Source organism: Orbicella faveolata, unplaced genomic scaffold, assembly GCF_042242905.1.
Source record: "Orbicella faveolata isolate gen_17 unplaced genomic scaffold, um_ofav_v1 contig_25, whole genome shotgun sequence".
NCBI classification, from domain to species: Eukaryota; Metazoa; Cnidaria; class Anthozoa; order Scleractinia; family Merulinidae; genus Orbicella; species Orbicella faveolata.
Genome location: NW_028301553.1, coordinates 10,152,331 through 10,175,000, shown reverse-complemented (window position 1 = coordinate 10,175,000; position 22,670 = coordinate 10,152,331). Strand labels below are relative to the sequence as shown.

General features: G+C 38.0%; 1 protein-coding gene and 1 long non-coding RNA gene across 3 annotated transcripts in view; one reads left to right on the top strand and one right to left on the bottom strand.

The window, feature by feature from the left end:
- Nucleotides 1-22,670, bottom strand: part of LOC110045858 (A disintegrin and metalloproteinase with thrombospondin motifs 1-like) — a 41,857-nt gene that overhangs the window by 11,507 nt on the left and 7,680 nt on the right. For both annotated transcript variants that reach the window (XM_089293478.1, XM_089293479.1), the window contains exons 7-18: nt 22,064-22,224; nt 21,574-21,660; nt 20,686-20,819; nt 20,222-20,235; nt 19,106-19,211; nt 16,922-17,056; nt 16,223-16,379; nt 14,257-14,352; nt 13,216-13,355; nt 10,934-11,000; nt 9,940-10,024; nt 8,559-8,686 (exon numbers count right to left, since the gene is read on the bottom strand). In XM_089293478.1, coding sequence (XP_089149604.1) covers nt 8,559-8,686; nt 9,940-10,024; nt 10,934-11,000; nt 13,216-13,355; nt 14,257-14,352; nt 16,223-16,379; nt 16,922-17,056; nt 19,106-19,211; nt 20,222-20,235; nt 20,686-20,819; nt 21,574-21,660; nt 22,064-22,224 — 1,310 coding nt within the window. The remainder of the gene's footprint in view (nt 1-8,558; nt 8,687-9,939; nt 10,025-10,933; nt 11,001-13,215; nt 13,356-14,256; nt 14,353-16,222; nt 16,380-16,921; nt 17,057-19,105; nt 19,212-20,221; nt 20,236-20,685; nt 20,820-21,573; nt 21,661-22,063; nt 22,225-22,670) is intronic.
- LOC149108884 (uncharacterized) lies at nt 1,402-6,470 on the top strand. The gene is made up of 2 exons (XR_016208392.1): nt 1,402-1,727; nt 4,588-6,470. It is a non-coding gene; the product is annotated as an uncharacterized LOC149108884 (long non-coding RNA).

The following is a 22,670-nucleotide window of genomic DNA, read 5'->3' as shown; positions in this document are numbered from 1 at the left end:
GTGCAGTGGGGGGCTGTAAATAGCCTGTTACAAACATGTAAATTAAAAAGGGGGACCTTCCAAAGGCTGTGAAAACAATTTAAATGAAATAATGGGGGCTTTTCGAAAAACTGTTAAGACCACGTTAATGTAAAATGGAGACTCTTAGAAAAAAAGATCTAAATTTAAGAGAAGGCCTGCCTAAACCCTGCAAAAACCATGTAACGGAAAAGTGGGCTTATTTAATATAACTGGTGTAACGGTTCAACCAACGAAGACTGTTGAAATGATGTAAATTCCAAGTTACCGACAGGTTCGCTATCCTCTTGTAAACGGTTGGTTGGATTTTGCAAGGAAATAAATGAAAAGTTACCCCGGCCAGGTTAAACTTGGGGGGACGGGGGAGAGAGAGAGAGGAAGGGTTGTCTCGGGTAACCGAGAACATATAAATGGGACCTTTTAAAGGCCTGTAAAGTTAAAATGTAACACCGCCCTAAAGCTCCGTAAACCTTCGTGAAGCCTCCATTAAGGTGCCTTTTACGTTGAAGCATTTGAACTTCTCTAAAATCCAAGTGTGTGCTATAGTGTGCTTTAAATTGAATTTGGGTTAGAAGGTATGCACCAAACTAAATCGCTGCATTGATCGACACCGCACTAAGCTGTCTTCTTGTGAACTTTCCGCGCATCCACAACGACAAAATAAAACTAGAATTGTTACTGCACATGCAGGCGTCCCAAGCTTACGTCTCTAGAAAAGAGAAAAATTAATTCTCGGACACGTACGTATTTATTCATGAAGGACCATGAAAGCGTCACGTGTTGTATGAGTTCAAGACGGAAAGAGCCCCGGTGACCGAGTTTGAACTGACGCAAGTTAGGTTAAGCAGGGAACCATAAGGGACACGGCCGGCCCAACGACCGTTTTCTCTCGAATGCTTTGAAACGCTGTTTTAGGCTGTCTCGCGTACTTTCAAAGCTCTGTAGGTTAATTTTAGGTTCGCAAAAAAAAAAAAAAAATCTGTTCGGTTATTCTAGAGGAGCTTGTGTATCTCGTACTTATTAGGGCTTTTTTGAAAGTGAAGAATGATCAATTAATTGACCTCGCTCCCAATGTGTGGCTTCATAGCTCAGTTGGTAGAGCATCGCACCGGTATCGCGGAGGTCACGGGTTCGAATCCCGTTGAAGCCCTGATTTTTTTCAGGCTTCTTCTTTCCAGTTGCTTAAATTGGAAAATTAACTGCGATGATCATTCTTCACTTTCATCTATAACCGCAGTTCATATATGAAATATTTCATATAAACGTTACATTATTAGGGCTTTTTTGTCCATTTCCCGAAAACGTTAGGACTTATCGCCTTTCCGAAAATGATAGCTGACTTTTTTTCGGTACCAGAATGACATTTTGTTTTTTTGTTTGTTTGTTTGTTTGTTTGTTTTATGGTGATTTCTACCGTTTTGTGCTTTCATTGCCATCACTGTTATCCCAGTCCCTTTATAAGAGCATACCAGCCTTGTGAGTACCCGATCACCAACAAACAGGAATCAGCGGTCTTCATGTTAGGTACCAGGTCCTCTCGGTTCTCCCGCCATGTTTGGCAGTTCGTTGGAACTTGCATCGAGCTCGAGCTCTGTTTTAGCGGGCCAAAATCCACCCTACCTTCGCTTCGTCATCGTGCACGGTTTCAAGGCAAAATTTTCCGTTACCCAGAAGCTGAAGATAGCGATTACAGGCAACAACAACAACAGGTAAGCAAGTTTTGCATAAATTGAACGAGTAGAGTAAAGTAACGTCAAGATACGTATACAATTCATTTTGCCTTTGGTTGTGAATGTGTCATTATCAAGGAGAAGTTACTTTGCTTGTGGAATCGACTTTGTTGAGGTTTACCTGCTGTGCATAAAGGGTTTTATTATCTGTTATTATCTGTTCTCGATAACCGAGTAAGAGCATGCGACATTTGTTATTGGCTTATATACACCTTATGATTCCTTCTGATGCATGCTCTTGTAAGGTTATGTTGCCCTCTGATGTGAATGCTAGTAAGCTAAAATGTAATGTGCCATCTTCAGCAGACAAATTTCTCTTATGCTATTGTAAGTATTCTGAAGTTACTCAGGTGTCTACAGTTGTACCTACATGCAAGTTACAATATGCTACACAACTGTACATAGACATTGCACCCACTGGTGCTGATAGTAAGTTAAATGTTGTGAAATTTTCTTTCACCAAAAAAAAAACAACGATACTTTATAAAGAGGTATACATGTACCTCAAACTGTCATGAAAACTACACAGGACTTGAAAAAAAAAGGAAGAGTAACTTGCCCAGGCAGGAAAATCTACTTGTCTTGGACGACACAGTATAGTCAATCGATTATTTCATAACAATCAATAGGAATTAGTCAATGATATCAGAAATCAATAAAAGGATTCGTCATGAGTAATCAATTGTGATCAAATTTTCAATAAACATTATCAATTTTGCTGATACTAGCGTATCTTCTAAGCAACATTTAATAAGAAAGAAATGAACAAAAGATATAAAGTGAAATATGAAATCATGAATACAATTGCATAAAAACATAACTTTGTATCTTGTAAACAGAATATTTTGCTGGCATACATGTATCAGGGACTATGTTTTGGGGATCTTTGGTAGTGCCTTTGAAATCTACATAAAAAAGTTACAATCAAACATTGTGTTGAGGGACACAATTTTTCTACAGTTTATGTGAACTAACAAAGAGAGGCCAACTTTCAATTGATTCTCTAATGACTGATAAATTTGGTAAAATCAAATTGATAACTTGAAACTTCTCTAGCATGTGAGTATGAATTTCTTTCAATTGATTGATAGCACTGATAACACTTACATTAATTTCAATTTATTGATTTATATCAATTTATGGATCAATTTCAATCGATTGCCTTACCCTGGGATGACCAGACAGCATTTTAGAGACCTGTTACAGCTGTACATTTTACTTGTACGAAATTGGGCTCTTACCAAATACATGCAGGTTTCATGTGTCATGCATCTGTTCATTCATCTGTAGCAGGGCAGGAAAAAAAATTGTAAGTCACTTGCCCAGTGGGCCAGTCAATTTCAGTTTTCACTTGCCCCCATTTAAATATTAGTTGCCAGTGTGGTGGCCAGTAAGGAAATCAGAGGACAAATGCGAATGAGGTACGCTCGGATTCCTAACTAATTCTTGCTTTCAACCTAATAATTAACGAATCTTTAGGTCTTAAGTTTTGAAATGGAGTGACTGGAAATTATTGTTTATCAAGCTGGCATTTTTAGTCAGACTCACAAGACTACTGAGGCTACATTGTAATTTCACTTGCCCACCGGGCCACTGAACTTCTATTTTTGTTTACCCAAGAGCAAAATTTACTTGGCTGAGGAAATCAGACCTGGTTTTTTCCTGCCCTGAGTAGATCACAGATAACACCAAAATGTGGTAAAAACAAAAAATATTCACATAAGGCATTACCAGAGTGTGTCACAGAATCTGTGAATTTTTCAGGCGTGTGTCACTGATGTTCTTACCACATTTTGATGTCTTCTGTGATCTATTACTGAACAGATGCGTGACAACGTAGAATCTATCTGCTTTGTAATGCATAACAAAGAAACAAAAACAAACATTTATGACATCAGCTGTACCTTTGCCCACCAATAGAGCATAAGTGCGTGTAAGAAACAATCAAATTGTGCCTGCAAATAACTTGACTTATTATTTAAACATTGTTTGATAGGAGTTTGATTTATTGTGCATGAATATTACAATGTAGAAGATAGTGAACATTGAATATTTACTGCCACACATTTTGAGTTTAGTTCTTCTACATCCTCTGATATTCAGTGCCTTCCAATCAGAGATGCAAAGTTTTTGTCACACAATAGCTACAGATGTAGATGTAAGATCTGTTTGATTGATGAATATTCAGGGCTCAAAATAATGGCCGGTCAACGGGCAATGTCTGGCCAGAATGGTGACTTGACTGGCCAAAAACTTCACTCGCTGGTCATGTTGACCAGTCATTTCATGTTGAGACGGTCACGTTGTTCATTCTTGAATAAACAATCAAATCTCCAACTGTAAATCTGAGAGTTTTTAATCTTTTTTATTATGACCTCTAATGAAAACATACACCAATGCATACATGTATCTGTTCGAACGGCTAAAGACCATTCGCTTGCTGTTTGTCATGCGTTCAAGATCGATAGGAATGCCATTCAAGTGACTGGGGTTAAATCCGTTCGGAAAAATATTAAGCCAATTTTTAAACGGTCTAGCAGTGACTGGAACAAACAGACTATATTTCTGGGTTTAATTTGGCTCACATTACATGTACTTGATTTTTGCATAAATATCCTGACCAGTCAGAAACGAGACGTGACCAAGCTAAAATTACTTTGGCCAGTCAACATGACCGGCTACAGTCCGATTTCAAAGGTCACAGTATAAATTGGAATGAAAAGAAACAAAATAATAACTCCAATGTAAAATTCACTGATTGATATCATACACAGAATTTGCTGATTCATACTCAGACATAACTTATCTTGTTTAACGAAATGTTTTATGTTACTTGTAGGATGAAGTAAAATTGAGAGCGGTCAATACATGCATACTCCTTGGCATTGATGCTTGATCAGGAAAAAATCAGCCACTGAGAAGTCTACAGTACTTATGACTCTATAAGGGGTCCAAGGCCCATTTCTTGAAGGCCCTGGAAACTTTTCGGGCCCAGAAAGCCATCTTTAATTGAGCTGTGTCTAAAAACTAAGAGTTGTATATGCCTGAAACTTCTTGTGTGAAGGAAACCTCTGTTCATATTGAGAATAAGCGATTAAAACAGCTCTGTAAGCATAAGATTTCAGATTTTGGTAAGGCTTTCTGGGTGCGAAAACTTTTTGGGACCTTCGAGAAATGGGCCCCTGGTGCATTACAGTCTAACATGGTGACCTTCAACACTTTGATATGCTCTGGCAGCTTTCTGGCATAAATTCAACCACTTTAAACATTATTTTTTAATGCTTTGAAGTATCACTTACACTGTACCTGTGCTAGTGAATTAGCATCAAATTTAAATATCTTAGATTGCTAGGTTGATACTTATTGTTCAATACAGCAGCTATAAGATTTCATCATAAAAAGCAAAGGCTATGTTTACAAACACGTAGTACCAGAACAATAATTTATTAACTTATGATGTGTTATGGGAACTATGGTGCTAGATACGCCTTTCAATTTCAACAGGCCCCTATGAATTTTTTTTACAGTACAGTTTTTTTTATCACAAAAAGAAAAAGTAAAATTTTGAATATTATTTACAGTGAATGTTTTGTCAGGGGTCCAAAATGCTTGTACTGTTTGGATTCCGTACAGTTTTGGAAAAAGAAGGAAACTGTGACTTTGTAAACATAGCCTAAAAGATGTCAGAAGCCTTGTTTTATGTTATGCAATGTAGTATTCCTTTGGCATGAATGTTTTTATGATGAATTTAAAATGTCAATCTCTATCTTGTGGTAAAGGTTTTTTCTCCCTAGTTTCTGTTATTTCAAAAGAACAATTCACTCTATGAAAAAAGTTGATCAATACTTCACACTTATGTTGCAGTAATTTTCATAATAAGGTAAAGGTAAAGTCTGCATACGAGTCATGTGGCCCAACAGGCTGGAGCTTATCCCGCTACCTGTAGCAGGAAGTGACTAGGACTATTTCTACTCCCCCTTGATGAGATGCCAGCCATTGCAGGGTTACCCCACCATTAAATTCACTGCTACCCACTTATACACCTGGGTGGAGAGGCACTGAGAGTAAAGTGTGTTGCCCAACAACACAACAGAATGTACCCGCCTAGAGCTTGAACCCGGATCGCTCGATTAGGAGTTGAGCGCACTACATGTAACTACAAGGCCATCGTGCCTCCCCCATTTTTCATTATTAAAGCTAATTTAATCCTACATTAATTACTTAGTAAGAAAAAACAGTTTATTCATTCATTTTATGACAAAGGTATTATCATTATGTTACATTTGACTTTGTGGATTTAGTATATATTTAAGACAGGTATCCATTCGCAAACAATTTTAATTTAGTAATACACCTAAATTGCAAAATTTTTACTAGTTGTAGCTGACAACAGTATACATGTAGTTCTTAATCATTTTATTATTTAGGAATTAAATAGAGCTGAATATGACATGGTTTTGCACAATCTTGAAAAGGTCTTGAATTTTAGTAGTCTTCTTGAAAAGTGCTTGAATTTGGTTAAAGGAGTCAGTCATGGTATTTTAAAATATTTTGGCCATGCACAAAATTACATTTAAGTTGTCTTGTTATGGATAGATAGAAAAGAAAACATGTTTTATTTGTTGCAATGTATACATTGTACACCTTATTCATGGCATATAAAAACTATTTGAATTTTACTGAGTTTGTTCTGATTGCAATAAATTTCTGATTCTGTATAAATTTGCATATTTTCTACTATTATAATTAAGGTCAACAGATTTGATTACAAGAAAACAGTACATTCCATGCATTTTTCTTCAAGTTATTATTTACAAGTCATTTATCGTACAGGGTTTCTGCCTCCTTTTTCGATTTCCATGTTATTTACAGGCTCCCTTTTTCCATTTCCAGGTTATTTACAGGCTCCCTTTTTCAATTTACAGGTTATTTGCAGGCTCCCTTTTTCAATTTACAGGTTATTTATAGGCTGCCTTTTTCGATTTCCATGTTATTTACAGGCTCCCTTTTTCCATTTACATGCCATTTACAGGTTCCCTTTTTCGATTTCCATGTTATTTACAGGCTCCCCTTTTCCATTTACATGTTATTTACAGGCTCCCTTTTTCGATTTACATGTTATTTACAGGCTCCCTTCTTCGATTTCCATGTTATTTACAGGCTCCCTTTTTCGATTTCCATGTTATTTACAGGCTCCCCATTTCCATTTACATGTTATTTACAGGCTCCCTTTTTTGATTTACATGTTATTTACAGGCTCCCTTCTTCGATTTACATGTTATTTACAGGCTCCCTTTTTCGATTTACATGTTATTTACAGGCTCCCTTTTTTGATTTACGTGTTATTTACAGGATCCCTTTTTCGATTTACATGTTCTTTATGGGCTCCTTTTTTGATTTCCATGTTATTTACAGACTCCCTTTTTCGATTTACACGTTATTTACAGGCTCCCTTTTTCGATTTACATGTTATTTACAGGCTCCCTTCTTCGATTTACATGTTGTTTACAGGCTCCTGTTTTCATTTTCCATGTTATTTACAGCCTCCCTTTTTTTATTTACACGTTGTTTACAGCCTCCCCTTTTTTATTTACATGTTATTTACAGTATTATGGCACCCTCCCTGTATTAAATTTACATGTTATTTACGGGTTTCCAGGTTGAATCACAAGAAATTTACAGGCTATTTACAGTATTTGCAGGAACAGTTTACATGTTATTTACATGATCTTAGCCCTTTGCTTTGAAACATTTACAGTGTTTTCTTCATCATTTACATGTTTCACTTAAAATATTTACATGTTATTTACATGAAACCTCCAAAACATGTAAAAGGGGAAAAATCATGTAAATTATTCTTTACAGTCTTTTTTTGATTATTTACATGTTAATTACATGTTATTTACATACTCTGTAAATTTTCAACTTTTCCAGTGCTTTTATCCAAGAAAAATCAATACTTCGGTTAACTTTTCATCCTGGGTTAGCGTTAACCGGCTTTCGAACAACTCGACCCTGAATGATAAGCGCATTCTCAAACCGAGTTGATCAACTCGAAAAATGTACCACTTGTCAATAGAGATTAAAATTTAATTGTGATTTAATCGTTAGAGCCTCCAGTGATACCAGTTTTACTTTGTATACCCTGAATGAGCCCCTGGTTAAATAAGCCAATCTACATGTATCAATCTCTCTGTCTATGTAACCTCTAAGCTCTTATTAACTAAGCAGGAGGTCTTTATCGGAGAATCTTGACCGACGTCGCGAGTACAGACCGAAAGCAGTGAGGTCTGTACACACGACCTAGGTCAAGATTCTCCCATACAGACCAACTAAGCTTGGTTAATAAGATGTTTATTGTATGGCAAACAAGAAAAATTTAATTCGTCAACTGATTTCTACTAGCTGACATTTTGCTAGCGAACGGTGGTGAGCTGAACTTAAATCTCTCAAAGTTTGCTGGTCCACTTTACATTTTTTTAATCTCATCAGGCTTTTTAGCACTTACACTAATATTTAACAATTATTCACCGAAGTGGAGGTAAATATCCATCACTTTCACCGACACTGAGGTGAATAATTGTTTTAGTATATACCACACAAGCTGAATAATTAGCGGACCAAAACGTTATTTTATGTGTGACAAGCGGTCGGAAATTTTAAAATCTCTCGTACCGGCTACTCGGAGGTGAATAGTACTTGCTAATCACCTCCGAGTTAACCAATCAGGGCGGGCGAAAAGCACTATTCACTTGTGTGGTATATACTAATGATAGTTATTTACCGACCGCTTAGATCAAGGGATATTACCTGACATTGTCCCTGTATGCAGACATCATAGTCATATCGTTCTGAGCCGCACCGAGTTCCGTCAATCACGTTTCCATGGGGTTTAGCTACACTTCCAAGCCGACAGAGCAATGTACAAGGATTTACATCTAGAAGACAAGAAAACCAAGAGCAGTGTTGTCACATAGCATTGTCACATTGCACTGTTTATCGTTCCAGGCTGATTGTTCGTATTTTCTGCCGATTTTGGGGCTGAAAATATTATTTTGAATATTCTTAGCGTATGACATCTCGGTTCGACTTTAGTGCCGTTGAAGTAATTTTGGAGCCAGGCTGCAGGCAATAAAGCCTGATATGAGTTCTAGTTTAACTGTTCAGTTAAAAGCATATAATTGTAATGTATTTACAAATTTTCAACACAAAAAATTATATTCTTTTAATCTAAGCCTCGGGTTTATTCTTAAAATGTTCTCAAAAAAAATTCGTAAATTTCAGCGTCAATATTCTTATAAAATGTATTTTTATAAAGAAAAAAAAAAGAAGAGTATATGTATCAGTAACAAGTTTAAAACGGACTATTTGACAGCTGATAGTTAAATCGTGACGAATCCTCAGCTAAAGTATCGTTAAACCTCATCAATCCCTCGTTCAGTCTACACGACCAGACTGAAACATGGAATGGGTCGGGCTATACACGAGATGGAATTCCCATGAATTACGAGATATATGCGTCAACAATTCGAGAACTTTGATTTGTAACGTTTCTTTTGTTTTCTTTGTCTTTTTCTTTTTACTTGTCCAAAGCTCAAAAATCCGAGTAAAGTGAAAATCTTTCAAACGCAACAGATCTTTTGAGGTTTAGTTAGGATCGAAACAAATACGTCATGTGCAATAAATAATTTTGTTATACCTCCCAACTCAAATACGTGTTCCGATTGGATAAGAACGTGTCACGTGTGGTGGGTCAAAACGCACTAACTCCCCAGGGCGAACAAAGCTCACTATCTCCCTAGGGAAATAACAACTTGAACTTTCGACTCGCACGTGATCAGGTCGTGCTCCTTGAAACGGCGGCAAATTTGTGAGCTGGCCGGCGTCAAGCAAACGATTTCTTCGCAGTTTTTTTTTTTTTTTTGCTATTTTTGAGTTGGGAGGTATAACAAAACACTTGTCACAAATGAAACAAAACTCACTGTTTCCCTTAGGGCCAGTCATTAAGTGCTCATTGTCGCATTATGAAAAAAAAAATACCAAATACCGAGACTACGAGATGGCCTTCTAGAGACGCATTGTTATTATCGACTTTTTCATATTATAAGTTGAATCAGACTGGAATTTTTCTGTTTAATTAACTAGTTTGTGATGCACATCAAGCTCAAATGAAACTTAATTTATAACATACTTGGCCGAGAGTGAGCTGTGTAGCCGGAATTTATTTGTTTGCACTGTTGCTCACGAAAAGATGGTTCAGACCAATCACACTCCACCTGAAAAGGAACGAAAACAAAATGGCACTTGTAAATAAAAAAACTCCTGATCAATAAAAAAATATTCCTGACTGGTTTTGCGGATGTCGATTTTTCAATTTATTTAAAATCAATTTAGTGTGTTATTAGAAATGTCAAACGACAACCCAAGTTTAACAACACTTCTTATCACCCTAGACAGATCGGGGTGAGTTGCAAGCACATGGTCTACATGGACACGTGACCTTACAAACATTGTAAGGGGAAAGGGGAGGTTACCATAACTATCATTAGTAGAATTCTACTTGAACACTCATGCAAATGCTGCAATCTGATTAGCTGAGTGATCGCACACTATCAGCCATTAGTGTGCAGTGGCTGGAGGTCGTCTACGAAATGGCGACCTTTTTTTTATGCAAATCGATGATTCAATTCCTGAGAAGACTAAAAGAAGGACATTAAAGGTTTCTTGACTTTGAAAAACTTGCAATTATTGGAAAAAATGATGCGCGCGCAAAAGATACTACAAACTACAATTTCAAATGACAATTCAATCCGAGCGATCTTTCTAAGGCGCAAAGCTATATAATACGTCAACAAGTAATTGGAAACCGTTATTTCAAGAAAACTTCAGTTAGAATTCTACTGAAACAATTAGATTATTAGCTCTAGATTTATATGAGGTAATAGAAGATTCGGCCTTCGGCCTCATCAACTATCACCTCACAGAAATCTCAAGCTCATGATCTAATTGTTACTGATTAGCTCCTATCCCAGAACCAATAAGGCTTAATTTTAGAAACGGAAATGCAAATATTTTATGTAACCTGATATGCTAACATTTTCACAAGAAACCTGATATGCTAACATTTATACAATAAAGAACGCGTGCAAACAAACAAAAATGTATTTATTGTTCATTGCTCTTACATCGCTGTTACATATTTCCCAGTATGCTTTCGATGACCCATGACATTCGTCTCCTCCATTTTGTGGTCTGATAAGAAAAATATAGAAGATATTTTAACAAACATCAACATGCAAAACTCAAGCGAGATAATGATAGTTTAAGAACAACGAAGTAACACTAAACTTAGTGATCGTGTGACGCAATAGAGTCTGGACTCAGATATGGAGACGTCAGCAAAATTAATGCCGTTTTGTATTGAGAATCTATTGGCTTGAGTTTTTATAAACATTGTAATTTTCAATAGGCCATATTTGCATTCTCGGTATTGGACTGGAACTAGCTTGCAATGGAGGCTCATGCGGGGAATATCATCAAAAAGAGATTAATGTCATTTGCATGTCAAAAGACTTCCCGCATTAGCCTAAGTTGCAAGCTATTTCTAGTCTAATACTGCGAATACGAATATTGCCTATTTAACAATTATTCCACGAGCGCGCGTTGGATATATTTATCTTATTAGATGTTTTGGTGTGCAGTATCGCTGTATATTTTTACAAGTTGTGCCTTATTTTGACGAGCCCGTAGGGCGAGTCAAAATACAAACAACGAGTAAAAATATACAGCGATACTCCACACCAAAACATCTAATAAGAGATTTATTATCCCACAGCTTTAGTCAATAAATTTGTCAATGAAAGGCGCAATCTCGTTCCCAGAGTCTTCGTTCCCTTGACCAGCGGTCGGAAAACGAGAGCTCTGGGAGCAACCATTTTAGGCATGCGTCATAGATGCAGACTGCGCAGTGAAACAGGATGGACAGAATTACCAGAATTCGGTTATTTCAAAATGGTTGTTCCCAGAGCTCTCGTTTTCCGACCGCTGGTCAAGGAGAACGAAGACTCTGGGAACGAGATTGTGAAAGAGGGAGACTGACAGTTTTGCGTGCGTACACCGACCTGTACGGCAAACAGGTTTTCTACTGTACAAATACACCAAACAGGCTTTCTGCTATACAATATCGTCGTATATTTGTACTGTTGAACAGTATTCGCTACAGTTGGATAATAAGAGATGATAGATAGCCAACGAGGTGAATATTAGCGAGTTGGCTATAATCATCTCATGTCCAACAAGCGCGAGCGCAATAATTGTCTTATTAAAAACGCCCCCAAAATATAGAACACTAAGCTAAAATAAGAATAAAAACGCCCCGAAAAATCACGCGTACGCCTACCAGATTTGTAGAGCATGGTATAATGGCTCTTATTAAAGACTGTGTCATTAAGATAATGCAATTGAAGAGCTTACATTGGCTTGGCCATCATGGGTTATATAAACAATAGCCTCCATTTGGCGAGGAAATATGCTCAGATATTTGTCCCTGGACATTATCTGTTTCGAGAAGCGAACAGTTTTCTGAGAGCGTAGCTCGAGGAAAACTGTGGGCGTTAAGGAACAGATGTCCACGGACAAATATCCGAGCTTATTTTAGCGCCAAATGGAGATTATTATATTTACTGGCCTTCAAATATTTTTCGGAACACGCGCGGCTTTGAAAATTGGGGAATATCACTTGGATATTCCCCAGTTTTAGCTGGGGAATATTCAGTCACGTGACGCGTTTAAACCAATCGCGCGAGAGCGAAAATATTTGATGGATTATTAGAGCCATTATACATGCTTTACGAATATATCATGGTAAGCGTGCGGGTGGTTTTTTAGGGCGTTTTTATTTTTTTTAATTAGTTTTGTTTTCCATATTTAGGGGGCGTTTTTAATAAAACAATTATTCCACTCGCGCTTGTTGGATATAAGATGAATTTAGCCAACTCGCCTCGTTGGCTGTCTACCATCTCATACCATCAACTATTTTTGCGCAATTGGTCTAAGCGAGTTACGTGACTGAATATACCCCAGCTAAATCTGGGAGATGTGCGAGTGATATTCCCTATTTTTCTAAACTGCGCGTGTTGTGAAAAATGTTTGAAGGATGGTGAACACTATAACCTCCATTTGGCGAGAAAATATGCTCGGATATTTGTCCTTGGACATCATCTATTCGTCTGCTTCTTGGAACAGATAATGTCCGCGGACAAATATTCTAGCATATTCTCGCGCAAAATGGAGGCCAATTGTCTATATAACCCTTGATGGCCAAGCCGGTGAAACCACTCGAATTGCATCATCTAGCGATCCAGGTTTTAATAATTGCTTATAGCCAACACCCGCATCCATCATAATATTGTCGTAAAATTTTTCAAGATTTAAAAAAATAAGATGACGCTAGAATCGAATTACTTACGGTGGGTTAGTGCATGTTCTTTCTCGGTAACGAACTCCCCCCTCGCATGATCGAGTACAAGCTGTGTAATCAGACCACTCGCTCCAACCTCCATTGGTCATTGGTGAACCGTTGTCTACACAGTGGCCCTTAATGCACCACTTCAAAATAAAAGTAAGAAAGTACTTGCGGAATCTCAATTAGTTAACTAATTGACGTCAGTTTTTGATGCGTCTGTCCTATTATTGATCATCAATTTCGTCATAACATTGTTAAAGTAGCTGTGGATCCCCGAGTGCGGGATCCGCAGACTACTTCGACAATGTTAATGCATTTAAAGCAAAGTAAAAACATCAACGGCTGAAAAAGTCTATCTTTAAAGGATCACATAGCGAGGTTACCAGAGTCATTTCGGGCTTAGTCTTTCTTCCATGTGAAAAGCATAGTCTATGTTCGGGTCGTTGGACGTTTTCCGCATTCCACCACTTAGCAAATCGAATGTGGTTTAGTGTGGTCTGTACTCTTATCGACAACGATACGCGTCATCGCAGTGGTCAAGACTCACTCGGCTGCGTCTCGTGAGTCCACAACAAATTTTGACCACCGTGATGACGCATCAGTCTTTGTCGATAAGAGTACAGACCACGCTAAACCACATTTCGGTTTGTTTTTTACCACAACATCAACGTCAAAGGAAATTTTTCTTTTTTTTTTTTTAAGCGCGAGCTGAAAAATGCATTGCGTGACGCGAGCAGCGTTGCCTGGAATCTTATCGACAACGGCAAAAAAGGTGTTCGAACTATAGCACCTGAACGAGGTTGAGGCAGACATTAACACATATTCCTGTTCATTCTGTTCAACCTGATTTCAACTCGGCACCTTTCTTCAATATAAGAATATTGGAATCAATTGTTTTAAAAACTTAGGAACGCGTTCAGCTTCAGTAACGCAAAAAAAGACTTCTTATAAAAATAAGGTGCAAAAAACGTCTTTTTGCTGGCAAACTTTTTCTTAGCCCAAACAAGGAGCTAACACAACTATTGACAACAAGCATAGACCTACACTACGAAATCCACACGCCGTCCCATCAAGAGGTCTGAACGAGCGAGAATGACACAAGTAGCCATCTTCTGTGCAGTAAAGAGAGCCGCATTCAACCTGAAATGTAAAAAAAGAAGAACAAGTAAATTTAGTGGAAAAATATAATGAAACGATGTAAAATATGTGAGAGATGCTGATAAATTGCAAAGACTTCCCATGGAATTTTCCTTGTAAAGTGACATTTCAGGGTTTAAGAGTTTATAAGGTTCAGGCAAGACATTACAAAACTTGGGACCCAACACGATGTGATAGAAAGAGAAGTTTGTAAGGTGGCCGAACACAGTTTTCAAGTGCCTATGCCTAATTCACCATTACTTTTAAACTATTTATGCTTTGGCGCCCGTTTTTTGCAAGAGTCAAGGTCAACCTCAGAAGGGTTTATTCTCGCATTTTGGCTATGGTGTGTGCTGTTGCCATGGCAATGGGGCTGGTTAAAAACAAGGCTTAAAAAATGGTTTTTGTTTATTTAAAAAAAAAACCCAATCGTTAGATTTTTTTCATCATTTGCCCACTACGAATTGACGTTAAATCCCTTCTGTCAACACTGTTCTAATAAAATTTTGACATAGACGATTTTCGTAATTCGCTGTAAATCGTTTTCACTGCATGTTCTGAATTATTTAAAATTCCCTATGTCAAAATTCAGATTTTTTTGTGATAGATCATTCACGTAGTTTCTGAACTATTTTTTTGCCAAATTTCTTGAAATTCCAATGACTGGATCGTTAGAAATCGGCAAGTTTCTGCAAAAGCAATCGGTCTCAATTTTTCGAGCAACTGCGCATGTGCTGCATTTAACTGGGTTCTTTCGGTAACAAAGAAAAAGCTGAGAATTGCTGGGTTCTTTGCATCGTTACCTTTTCTAATATATCTTTGTAATAAAAGACTAAAGCCATCAATACACTGCGTTCAAATATAGAGAAAAATAGCACAGATACTGCGGGTGTTGAGTAAATAAAATGATCGCTCTATTGACGGCATGTTTGTTTCTTGCAGTCCTTGTGCCCGCGCTGAATTGCATCAGCAAAAGCGCGCGCAAAAACTGTGTTCGGCCACCTTAAACGAATCTAAAAGAAGTGAAATTCAGCAACAAAAGACCTTTTTTTCCTCTCCTTTCATTACAAGATCCACTTTTCATTTAAAGTAATATTCTCAGGGTTAAGGATTTTCAGGGTTCAGGCAAGGCGTTTGAAAGATCATGCAAAACCCTGAAGCAATGTGATTAAAACATTTTTCAACAAATCTAAAAGAAGTGAAATTCAGCTAAAATAAATTGTCTTCTCCTCATTTTTTCTTTGAAGCTTTAACACCATTTTCAATTTTGTCTGATAGACTTGATGTATACTTTTTTAATCTCATCGTAGCCCGACACCTTCATCAACGCATTGCCGAACAAAAGTATTCGGCTATCGGTAAACACCTTTCAGAAGTTCACGGTAACAAAAATCTTCTTAATGAGGGCCAATTTCGTGTTCTCAAGAAGTGCCACGGGAAATTTGAGAGTTAAATAAAGTTACTATTATTATTATTATTATTATTATTATTATTATTATTATTATGTACTGCTTCCTTTACCAAACGCTTTTCATCAAAAAACTGAGGCCTAGCCTTAACACTCAGAATGACTTCATCAGTGCTTAACTCTTTTTTTAGCTTGTAGCATATTTTTATCTTACCTTTCTTATTGATGAACTGTTGTTTTTTTTTCTTCTTGTATTTACAGAATATTCATACTGTTTTTTTTACTTGATAATGACGTCCGAGAACGTCGAAACGTCGTGTATTTTTTAACCGCTTAAAAAATTCTTAGATGTTTTTAAGAAAAGTGTTTTTGCAATTTTTTATAGCTAAATCATAGTTGTATCAGGTTATTTCTCCTTTCCAAAAGCTATATCATTGGTAAGATCCGGTTTACTTCCACTTGTACCTCTCTTTGAGGGCATCTTCTGGATCCAACCCCATTTTGGATTTCGCACTGCTTATCCGCGTCGACTAGTTGACCTGGCAGCATGGATTGGAGTGAGCTTTGGGGTGTTGGGCGGGTTGAGGAAGGAACATCATCCAAACAAACAGAATTGCTGCTCCTGAAATGGGAAAAAAAAAATAAAGTTAAATGGATAACTCAGTATTGGCAGATCTTGAAATGATTCTGGTCACGCTGAGGGGAATTGTAAACTCATTATTGCTCTCTGTTAGAGGGAGGCAAACGTTAAGTCTGCATACGAGTTAAGTGGCCCATCAAGCTGGCGCTTATCTCCGGTTTCAGTAGCATGAAGCGACTAGGAGTAGTTGTACTCCCCCTGAATAGGATGCCAGTCCATCACAGGGTTACCCCCGCATTAAATTCGCCGGTACTTATTTATATGCTCACTGTGTGAGTTAAGTGGCTTTCCCAAGAGCACAACGCAATGCCCTCGGCCAATGAGATGGCCAGTGGTATGGTCAGTGGGATGGCCAGGTTTTCGAACCTGGACTTTTCGATCGGGAGGCAAGCGCACGAGCCATGAGGCCGTCACGCCTCCACAGCTGGACACGGGGAAGTCCAAATTAAAAAAAAAAACCAAAAAGAAAAAAACAAAACAAAAAAACGTTCATTGTCCGCACTATCGCGAAAAAAAAAACTTACACTAGGAAGTCCTGAATCTTCGTCATGCTACACGAAGACCATTCCACAGACCCAGGTCCTCCTTGAAACACCGTTGACATGATATTTTTATGATTGGGGCACACGTTACCTTCAGAATCATGACCCACCCCGAGGCTGTGAGAAGACAAACAATTTTCACATCGATGTTAGCATTGCATGGATTGTTACGGTTATTTATATATATAAATGTATTCAATATCTTGAAGCGCAGTAGCTGGCAACATATATACATTCCGCGGGCTATCGGTCTTTTATTCAACAAACTCTCGCGATTTCCATGAATTCATTAGTTTGGCATTTTGCAAAGCGCCGCACAACCACATTTTATCTACAATCCTGGAAATTAATGTTTTTGAACACTTCCTTATTCCCAATGTATTTTTTTCGCCAATGTTCATTCTTAATAAGACAATTCAAAACTGGTGCACATCAGGATTTGCCGGTTGCCAACACTGAGTAGGGTGAAGTCAATAGATTTTATATCGGTGGCTTACTTCCGAATGGACTGCATTGCGGAAGCTCCGCCCTAAAGGATAACTTGAAGTATATACGAGCATGGGGGTGTCACGAGTTAACGACATAACAAGGCTAGTTAAAGTGTTAAAGACATGAGAGATAATAGACCATTTTACAGTTGTCTGCTCGCTGACCTAGGGCCCGGTTCTCGAAAGCCCCGGAAACTTTTCGGTCCCGTAAAGCCATTTTTAGTTCATCTGTATTTAAAAACGGAAAAGTGTATACACCTGAAACTTCTTCAGTGTGAAGGGAATCTCTGTTCATATCTAGAATGTGTGAATAAAACAGCTTTGTAATCATAAGGTTCGAGATTTTGCTATGGCATTGCGGGTGCGAAAACTTTTCGGGACCTTCGAGAAACAGACCCCAGGGGCCCGTTTCTTGAAAGCCCCGGAAACTTTTCGGGCCCGAAAAGCCATTTTTTAGTCAATCGGTATTTAAAGACAGAGAGGTGTATACGCTTGAAACTTCTTGTCTGAAGAGAACCTCTGTTCCTAAGAACATATGAATGAAAAAGCTCACTAGTCGAAAGGTTTGAGATTTCGCTATGGCTTTTCGGGTGCGAAAACTTTTCGGGGCCTTCGAGAAACGGGCCCCTGGCCTTTAAATGGCAGCGAGGCTGGAGTTGACCTTGTTTTGACACAGACCTCACCGCTTTTGTTGAGTAAATCAAGTTGTTCTAATGCTAACTAGGTGCATTTACATGGCAAAAGCAATGAGGTCTGTATTAACCCTTTGACTACCGACTACGCATATATATACGTAATTAATGGTCGTGCTCTTTGTGCCACTTGTGACGTCATCAATTTAAATGTCATCAGAATTTCTTGATAAGCAGATAGTAGCGCTAGGCTAGCCCTTTCCGCACAATGGTCAGGTTTAGATATCGACGATATTCCGACGTCGCAAATCGAAAGACGTTATCAGTTTTGGTGCAAAAACGGTGGTAAAATGGTCCACAACGCCTATGATTGATCAAGGTCCATTTCTAGACTTCGCCCGTAATTAACATCCAACTTTTCACTGCAGCCAGAAAGAACATACAATGCAAAAGGTAGCCAGTGTAAAAGGGCCGAGAAAAACAGAAAGGAAAAGGCCAACAAACGAAATTGAGAACGGTTAATGGCAAAAAAAGTCCAAATTTTGGCTTATGCGCATTCCCGGACTTGAAGTTTTGCTCAATTTTTTACCTAATCCTCGAAAAATCTCTCCTTTTAGTAAGAAAAAGCTTTTTTTAGCAAAACTTAGGCTTATTTAGCGTCATGGCAGCTAAAAAACCTGACTAAACGCTTAAAAACGGTATTTTTTGGCGAAAGTTTGGTATTTAAAGGGTTAAAACAAGGTCAACTCCAGCCTGGTTGCTATTCAAAGGCCAGATCACCGAGCAGACAACTGTGAAATGGTCAATTGGTAAATCTAATAGCAACTGGATAATATACATGCTCAGCGTGTTCAAGAATGCCGTGAAAAAAAAAAAAAAAAATAGTGTAAAAAGATCGATAAATATAAAATAATCGGGGGCTTATCATAATTAATATTTACACACAATTGTTAAGCCAAGCCTGGCTATTGGACAAAAAAGGTGTATGTTCTATGCAAGTTTACTGAGTAGCTCATCGCCACACATTTTGTTTTTTTTTTACTTACTTGTGCGCTGATTCGTGTGCGATGACATAAGCAGTCTGCAGACCGTTGTCTTTCACCACGCTTGCTACATCGTTGTAGTAACAAATTCCACCAAACCGTGCTAAGGCTGTAAGGGAAATAGAAAGGACTAGCATCAACATCCATGTTTATGAAATAACTGAGCCACTACGCGCGCTCTCAGTGGTCGATAGGTGTGTTTAGATGAAAGTATGTAAACACGGTTAAATGGTTAAAATTATTTTATAAAAGCAACAGAGCACTTTTTCCGTGCTTACATTGCCTCATCTAAACCTTCGGGGGGCTTTGAGAATTCTAGAAAGTTATGCAAACCCGAGACGTAGTCGAGGGTTTGCGTAGCTGTCTCGAATTCTCCGAACCTTAGATGAGGCGATGTAAACACGGAAAAAGTGCTCTATTGCTTAAATTTCGAACGAAACAGCATCTTCCTTCACGAGAATAACCTCCCATTAACATCGCTCTTACATCTGGCGGGCTTTCATAAGAAGAGGGTCTCCTGACTGCTCTTGTTTCTTTAACCTCGTTCCCAGGGCAGACAAGAGATCCTGGGAACGAAGTTGCTGTTTCTTAAGGTGGCTCAAGACAGTTTCCAGCACTTTCCAAGACTTACATTTTGATGGATCATAAAAACCCCTCGTTATCTATTGATGCAACAGTCGTAGTATCATAAAACTACACAATTATTGGTGACCGCGTTGGTATCATTTTTGTGACATAATAAGTTACCATAGCAACAGTATGACTTGCCAAAACAACCTTGATTGTCGCTTTAAGTGCTTATAATTAAAAAGCAGCACGGTGAAACCCATTGTCTGCTCTCGCTCGTTGACGCATCGTATAAATTATTAATTCATGTGTCTGCCCGCTTATTTTCATTGAAAATTAGCCAATGAGCGCGCGCAAATTGCTTCACTATTAAGATACCTACTGCTTACTCAACAGCAGATAGTTAGAATAGACTCAAAAGTAGAAAGTAGTCGGCACTGGGTTAGACTTAATTATACATTAGTTACCTTCATGTTCTAAACGTGGTAAAGAGTTCACAAATAATTCAGCAAAAATTAAAAATATAAAGATGAGTTATACGTTCCAATTTACCTCCAGTTTTTCCGCTGAGAAGATAAAAATGAAAGTAATAATAACACATTAGATTGATATCACATTCGAGTTCACAAAATGTAAACATTGTTTTTGTTTTTGTTTTTGGTTACAATCATCAGGTTTAGTTTTGCATTCTTTCGATAATTTCATAAATTCCCCAAAAAATGATTTGAACATTTTACACTATAGGACTGAATATAATTATTAAAAGCTGGATCATTGGATAATGTAATTCAAGAGTTTTCATAGGCTTAGCGATCATGGTGTTTGAGCCATTTCACCATGCTCTACAAATATGGTAAGCGTGAATGTATTTTGAGGGGCATTTTTTTTCTCTTATTTTAGTAAAACAATCATTCCACTCGCGCTTGTTGGATATGAGATGGTTATAGCGAACTCATATCCAACTCGTACTCGTCAAATAATTGTTAACTATCCATGATTGGAAATTTGTTACTTACCTGCGAATAAGAACAGCTATGTCGAATTGCAGTGGATCTGATTGATCATTTACGTTGTTATTCCGAGCCCATTCACCTACTTTACCAAGTACAGCCTTATGAGGAATATTTTGATCAGATGGATCAATACCAAGCTGTGACAAGAAAAAAGTGAATCACGCCGTCAATGCTGGCAAGGTTAAACTTAGATACAAACAAACCAATCACAAGCATCTCCATGGACCAGGGGAAGACTCCGTATAAAAAAAGTACGGGGTGCTCGTCGTAAGTTGAAAGGAACTCCTAAAAGGTACTTAGATCCAGTTTTGTGGGCGTGGTTTGAATTTTTTTCACCCCTAAGAGGTATACCAATTCTTAAATAACACAAGATCTTCTGTCAAATCTTTCTGCTCAATACCGTAAAAGGGACCGCAAAAGTTTCCGCTGTGAAATTTGTGAAGCTGAACACCCTAACAGGAACGTACCAAAGTCGCTTTTTCAACTCCTAAAAGATACGACAAGCACCCCCGTCCTTTCTATATGGGAATCCCGCCAGGAGGGTTCCATAGCCCACATAGAAAGCCGGAGCTGCGAGCAATGTATTTGGTGTTTGCTTTACTGGGTGCCTGGAGTAAACAAGATGTCCTTCTGGAGTCTGGTGGGTTCTTGTCAAAAAATTCATCACCGAAATTCCTATCCCCGGCTTTTGAATTAAACCACAATATTTTGTGCACGAAAAGGGGGCCCAGAACAATCTTTATGTAAACGATAATTTGCATAGAATTTATTTACAAATAGAGCAAATGGATAGCAATCTAAAATAGTTAGAAATCCCTAATATTTGACCACAGCCTTTAAGTAACTGTTACTTTGCTGTTATTTAGAAGCTGTTCAAAATATAAGCATTACCTCTGTATTTTTGATAAGAACAAGGCGAGTGACCACGAAATTAATCTTTATGTTTCCGATCGTTGAGTCTTGGTAAATTCCGTTTGTCTGCAAATAAAATTGAAAGAGTTGGAAGCCGGTACTTATTATAAACAGTATTATTTAGAAACAAAATAATACTGCTTATTTCTCTCCCACTCTGATCCGCATCTGCTATACCGGTTTCGGTTTCTGTGGCATACAAGTTTCTATGACGTAAGGTTGCTAGCCTTATGCTTCTAGCAGTAATCAGAACATTTCATCAATCCTATTTAAATTGCTCTCAGTTACCTTGCCTTTCCTGTCTTCTCTAAATCTTTAACACTTCGAAATGGAATGCAATTTATACATGATTTTATAATTCCCACCTCTCCCTCGATAGAAGGGTTTCTGCAGTGTATTTCATTGTTAGCTTCCAATGTTTACATCATTTACGTACTGTCCATAACATGTACAGGGTTTTTATACTCACAATGCTGCCTATCAGCAGTAAGAAGTCCTCGATCAGGTTTCCATGGAAGGCCACGGTTTGTTCATCTGCAAGTAGTGCCACTTCCAGGTACTTGTGGGTTATCCCAATATCGTTGCTATCTTCCTGTAACTGGCGTTTTGTCGCTGAATCATCTCTCTTCGCTGAGGCAATTTTGCACAATTACATTGGGTAAGAAAAAAAGGAAACAAACGAGGTATGAATGAAAATGGAGGTAAAACTCGACGTCGAGCTTGAGGGTTGCATCCTGCCAGGGCGTTTCCCGGTTTTTGGAAAATTAAGAGACTTGGAGTACTTCTACTTTAGTTTTTCTTGTTGACATGCTTCCATGTCTATTCTAGGGTAATCCAAACATTCAATTCATCGGTACTGTTTGACCATAGTTAACAGGGGGAAATAGTTAAGAAACCCGGCGAAAGGTCTATCCGTATAACATTTTAGTAAAGTTTGCTAAAAGCTGAAAAAGACCAATACTCACTCCGCAGTGGTCAGCATAGAGCTTCTACGCATTTTAAGATTATGTCATTTTGTGGTTTTAGTCAGCTGTTAATTTAAATCATGTTCCTTCACATATAGCCATCATGCATAC